Source organism: Protopterus annectens, chromosome 9.part0 (genome assembly GCF_019279795.1).
Source record: "Protopterus annectens isolate FY-2018-M chromosome 9.part0, PAN1.0, whole genome shotgun sequence".
NCBI lineage: Eukaryota > Metazoa > Chordata > Ceratodontiformes > Protopteridae > Protopterus > Protopterus annectens.
In genome coordinates this window covers 1,564,744,169-1,564,750,648 of record NC_056743.1, presented here as the reverse complement: position 1 = coordinate 1,564,750,648, position 6,480 = coordinate 1,564,744,169, and the positions used below count along the sequence as shown (strand labels likewise).

Here is a 6,480-nt window from a genome sequence, read left to right as displayed (position 1 = left end):
TTACAAGCCTAGCCAGTCAAGTACAGATTCTAACCTAGTCATTTCAGATAAAGACTTATTGCTACATAGTGTTACAGAAAGGCTTCTCCACTAAAAGCCAGAGGATGTAGAGACCAATAGCAAATGCTAAACTACAATGACCAAGATAGACTTGTGTAGGGAGAATTCAGGAGAAGCTGCTGCACTATGTTGGGCAGGAAAAAACAGAACAGAATGAATTTAATTCCATATTTCTTTAAAATGTAATATATTTTTATACAATTGATTGTTTAATTGATGTGATTGATCAATTGAGGTGTGTATTTATACTGGTTTATGCATAGTATTATTCCATGTGAAGGCGAAGGCAGAGGTACCAGAAGAATTTAGTAAAGAAAATTTCAATCCAGTTTGGCTGCTTCATTTTGTTCCGTTTTTTGTTGGAGCTTCTATTTGGATACTTTGTGATCCAGAAGTGTTTTTCTTGATCTATGTTTGGCAGGAGGCAGATTTACAGCGCGTTTCCCCTGTGAAGGAAAATAGCATTTGCCCTCATTTGAACCACTGAGCTTTGCCACTCCAGCTGGCTTTTGCTACTAGAAAAAAGGTAGTCCCTTAGCCACAGCCTGCAGACATGGGGGTAGGAATAGGTTCCACCCTCCTTGTTGGTATGCCAAACCACTGCCCTACCTGAATGGATGGGAGGTCCTACTTTTAGTGTTAGGACTGCACTCCTCCAGATGGAGGATGTGCAGTTTAACCGCAGATGTCCCCTTGACCCAACCAGGTTCCAAAACAATGCTTCCCCTAATTGTGACATATCACACCAGGAGTGGAAGGGTGAACATATGACTGATCATGCATCTATATTCCCATGCTACACCTACAAAATTGATTTGAAAGAATGTGAATCCAGGTGAGCCTTTGGCATCTACTACAGAATCCTTGTACAGCACCCAAGTGGACCAAAAAGATTGCTAGCATGTGCCATGAAACTGAGGCATAACATTGGTGCAATGCAGGGTATGAGATCAAGTCACAAATTTGAGATTGTAGGGACATTGTCTTGGGGGGGGGGGGTAGCAAAATGGAAGACACAGCAGTCTTGCGTATCAACCTTAATCTGAGACTTTGAAGGGAAACCCAAGCTTGAAGGACCACACAGTTGTAGTTCTGTATTAGTAGGGGGCAGCTAGTCATCCAGTAAGACTAGACCTTGGCTTCTAGACAAGGAAGCGTGTACAAGTGTCCAACAAAACCATGAAATAGGTTAACCATATCTACCATGAAGTGCAGTAACCTCCTGGACTCCCTGATTATGCAAGGAAACATCCTGGAGATCTGCATGGAAGGGTAGACTATACTGGCCGTCCAGAAACTGTTCTTTTCTATGATCAGTAAACTGAACAAGCCTGGGGAGAGAATGGTACAAGTAGCGAGGAAAAGAGTGCAAGATTGGTGCCCCCTGCCTGTTGCAGCACCAACTGCCAGTCTTGTGGCAGGGCAGTATTTATCTAGACATTTTAGGGTGAAGCCAAAATATATGCACTCTAGGTCCGGCAGTCAAAATAGTGTTTGCTCTGAATCAGCAAGGCTTGTTGACTAAATTGCAAAGGGCTCCCAAATGAAAAAAGAAAGCCCAGGCTAGAGATTTGTTAAACTGCAGGTGGGACCAGATTGCCTCGAGAGCTGTAGTTGTGCAGAGGCATTATCTAAGTGTATAGTCTGGTCTTTGTGCCAGACTAGTGCCTGGCAGTGACTAGTCTTGAAGGTGTAGATTGCTGAACCCGTGATGCCCGATTCAGTCTAAAAGGTTGTGCAAGTTTGGCAAGGAAAAACCTTTGCAGTGTGGTCAGAGAACAGGCCTTGCACTGCAGGCAGCTAGTAGCTATGTTGGCCAGAAACTTGACAGCTTTCCTCTACTTGGGCTCCCAATTATGGAGAAAAAGGAGGCAAGTAACTAGGCTACTTTGGTAGTCTAGTCTGTGTAAACAGCAAGGGGTCCTCAAGAGACTGACCACAAATAAGCAAACAGCAGATGTGACAATTTACTTCAGCCTTAAGAATGTTCAGATGAACAGTATCAAAAGGACATACATGGCACAGCTTCCCCGAATTTGGGACAACTGCAGATTGAGTTCTGTTAATGCTTCAAGAAATAATGTACTAAACTGTCATTATATGGCCTGTAAATTTCACCGAGTAAAAGTAAATTGTAACAAAACATTACCAGTCAAGTTCAGCAGGAATTACCTGCTGAAAGAACCGATGCACCTCATTTTACAAAAGGCCAAGAATAATCATATGAACAGTAGAGACCGCAAGAATTTGGGAAAGTCAGATGAATGTGCAGGTCTCTAGTACTACAGCTTTTACAAGTGCTTTTATTCCAAAAAACTTCAGATCTTAATCTTGTGCAGTTAACAAAACAGCAAAACTATCATACATAATAGCAGTCTTAAACTGAATGTTAAGCAAACTGACTGCATTCTGATCACTTGGTGATCATGAACTGTATATTGACAAAAGCATCTCAAAATGTAAACAGATGTATAATCATATTTAGATAAGAGTCTGAATACACCTTTCTGGAAAAGTAGACTTTGGTCAAAGGTAAGAGCAGTGCTCTAGAAGGCAAAGGCAAGACCAGAGCACACAGGCTGCAACCAATGATATACCTTTAGTCTTGTTTCTTGAATGTTAACATGAAGTGGGTACACTTGTAAAGTTAGACTCCAGGCACCTCCATTTGGCTTTTCCTGCTCTACCATGTAACATGTCTTTCCAAGTATGGAACTTTGAAATGTGTAAATCTTCAGAAACATACTCTGTATTGGCAGTGAAGGTTCAGCCAAGGCAATCTGTTCACTACCCCTTCTAGCCTCAGCACTGGACTGGAATCACTGCATCTTCCTTCTGGAAACAAGTGCTCAGTAAGCTTACCAACACAGCATGTTAACATGTTATGTCCATACATGTATGAATATTTCGAAAACAAGGGCTCAGAGGGTGCTACAAAAGTCAGGTCAGCAGACTAAGATAGAAAACTTTTCCAAGATAGTTCATACAAAAACAGCAATACTGAACTGCATCTCAGTTTTGGAAAGCCAATGCGGATCTTCTTAAGAGGTACTCCATGGAGCACCTCTCAAAAGGGGAAGTAAAGACCATGCTATTCGCTTTTAAAAGCAGTTCATGTAGAGGTTTTACAGCAGGGGAGAACTGGTATGCGTTTAAAAAATGAGTTTAGGTGAAACAAACATGACTGGTAGAAATGAAAGCTTGCAAAGGTGTTACCTGCCACATGCCAACTCGGATCTCAGGTGGCATCAAATCAGTTTGCTGTTAAAGTATGCAAAGAAATAACCCCTTTGTTATAGGGAACGGATCAAGTAGATCTCATGGGATTTCTTGGCACCACAAGTGCAAGTAGTCAACGAACAGTTCTCCCCCAGTATAAAGTAGACAGGAGTACTTGTCTGGTCCCATATTAATTTAGTCCTCCATACCTCCCAGAACCATTGCATCTTAAACCAAAGCTGTTCATGGGAGAAGGGGTTTTATGGGGTGAGAAAAGCATTTTAAGACACCAAGTTAAAGGGAGCAAAACTAAGTTCCAGGATATGGAGCTCCACATTCAAAAGCTGTCCACTTCTTGGAGCACACTGTTACATGCAGTCCATGGAGTTATCGGGTATGATGCTTAGAGCAGTTCCTGGTAGACCCAGTCCCTTAGAAGGCACACAGTTTGGAGGAAGCATAGGGTTCAGTGATGGGTCTATGTTCTCAATGTCTTCCATTTTGCCAGTGGAACCATCCCAGTTTATGTGGAACCTGGTCACGCGAGGATTTGAGGCTAGAATGTTGCGCTGTAGCTGGAAAGAAAAGAAACGTGTTACTTCTACTAACCGATAAAGCTCATCAAAATCAATGTAATGTTTCCATGTAGTTTATTTTACTTCAACTTTGAACAGCCATCACAAAAAAACTGTACACTGCTATATGGATGCATTCTAACCAAAGAATTAGTTCTACAATCTACAAGAAACTGACAGGACAGCTGCATATTTGTCTTTGATAGCACTGTTCAGATATCAAAGCAGACACCCAATCTACAGGAAGCTCTCCTGAGAACAGGATGCTTGGTGGCAGTGGAAAACAATTCAGGTGGTCCTCTATGCACTAGAACTCCTCTCTCCAATTTCATCTTGCTTTTCTATTTAAGCATTTGAAGTGCCAGGATCCACTAGAGTGAGTCCCAAAACATTGATGGAGAAGGCATAAAAAGTGAGACTTGCAAAGATGGCCTTTTTTCTGAGTTAGGGTGTTCTCAGAGTAGATGAAGGTGCATCAGGGCTTGCCCCATGCTGCAAAAGTTTAAGGAAAAAAGCAATGAGATCCATCCTTCTCTGGGATTCAGTCCCACCCCATTTCATCATTTAGAGTACAAACATTTCAATAGGAAGCCTTCCTGTGTGACATTAGGACTCAAGTCTGCTAATGTTTTAATCTACACTGCATCAATCCCTCTGCACCTCATGCCATAACTAAGCTGTAGATATTAGGGTCATTCTATTAACTTTGGTTCCCCTTTCTTCAAAAGGGTATATTTCTATCAACACTCCATTAAAAAAGTTTATGTAAAGGCGAAAACTTCAATAAAGTGCATCAACTCTCCATTCTTTCAGCTTTCAGACTAAATCTCAAGCATTACTAGCTTTTAAAATGAAATTGCCAGAAATGTATCATACTCTGGTACTCCATCAGAATTACAATTTTATATGAAGATTGTAATGAACCACAGCCTTTATATGTAGTGGCACCAGAGCATCAATTTTACTTCCAATTTTGAAAGTGGCAATTTGTCTTAAATTTGGACAGGTATTACTTATCCTACTTTTCCCACAACACTGGTGTCTCCTGGGGTCTAAGTCATTCAAACTTGCGTTAAGATAACGAGCGCAACCAGTTTCTCGCTATAAAACACCAATGTACCTTTTCCTTAAAGGAAACTCCAGGCCAAGTTACTGCCAGGTTAGTCTCGGACTAGTCAAACCTACCAAAACATTAGGAATTCCAAACCTTTTAGAGGATCTGCACAAGCCATTACAAAGCCTGCTACACACATTCCAGCAGACTGTCAAAATCTTAAGGAGCTATTGCTGGTCATGGTGCCACAAAGGGAGAGGTGGATGTATAGACTGCAGCAAGGCTTCATGTCACAAAAGACCCACCCCCATGGGGCATCCAAGTTTGTGCCCAAATAGACTGGTCTGCCAGAAAGCAGCTGGAATAATGCATTACCATGCCTCGTGGCTTCTTGCCTAGGGAGACAAAGCACATTCTCCCTTGGGTCTGTTGCCCCACTGACTTGCTATCATGCCTTGGGAAAGGCAGCTCTGGGAAGAGTTTAAATGGACCATGAACTAATTTAGAGAACCAATGCAATGAATTCAACCCTTAAGGTATTCCACTAATGTGGACACAAGTCAGTGGCAACTACAGCTCTGTATAAGTAATGGAAATAGCTTGTGTTGCTTGGTTTCTCCCATCTGCCACTATGGGTTTTGAAAGATGACTGCAGTTTGATACTTTGAAGTTTGAAAATTGGATGAAAACCATTGCAGCTACCCTCTAAAAGGTGTGGCATGGTTCACCAATAGAATGGCTGATGGACAAGCCCAGACTAGTCAGCTATTGAGGAACACATCAGCTGAGATTTAAAGGGGTTCACTGCAAGTCTTGAATGGAGACACCAAGCCCACAAATGGAGAAACTTGGAGCAAGCCAATTTGCTAGGAGATCCTAGCACTTCATTCTTGTAATAGCTGATAAGTGACAACTCCCAGGAAAGAATCAGGTGCATCTTGTACTTGAACCAGACTAATGCTGGGAGAAGATAAGACTAGCAACACTTGGAGTGAATAAATGTGGCTTTGCAAGTGGCTGAAAGTGTTAAACTGTGGGCAAACTAAAGCACATCCAATGCCCCTGTCCAACAGGGACACTGGTGGAATCCCAGGAGGATTTTGTTCCCCATTCAGTTATCCAAGTTGCACTTAAGGGTTAATTAGGTACTCTGATATGGAGAGGTAATATTTCACAGAAGGGGAAGTCTCTGGGTCACAAATCTGCGCCAACAAATCCTACTGATATCAGACCAGGCTGAGGTTGTGCATTTAGATTACTCTAATTAGCTCTACTGGCTGATAATGTGCAGAAGCATTTAAAATGTATGAGTTACTTTTTCGTTGCATTGTATACAAGAATGCTTTAAATGCATTTGACCCCTTCCTGATTTTATTTGCAAGTTTGTCGCACTTAAACATTTCAGATCAAACAAATTACACAAAATGCAAGTGATTTACTAAGAAAAACTATCCAAGCCTACAAGATCTTACGTGAAAAAGTACTTTCCCCTTGTTACACCATGAAGTAACCACGGTTAACCATATTTTTGGGAGTCTTCAATTTCACAAGCCACACCTACACCAGATTACT

The 6,480-nt window shown here is 41.7% G+C and overlaps 1 protein-coding gene across 1 annotated transcript in view; it reads right to left on the bottom strand.

The window, feature by feature from the left end:
• Window positions 1-2,343: 2,343 nt before the first annotated feature.
• Window positions 2,344-6,480, bottom strand: part of LOC122812184 (histone chaperone asf1b-like) — a 50,968-nt gene continuing 46,831 nt past the window's right edge. The window contains exon 4 of the mRNA XM_044084505.1: window positions 2,344-3,854. Coding sequence (XP_043940440.1) covers window positions 3,648-3,854 — 207 coding nt within the window. The 3' untranslated portion in view covers window positions 2,344-3,647. The remainder of the gene's footprint in view (window positions 3,855-6,480) is intronic.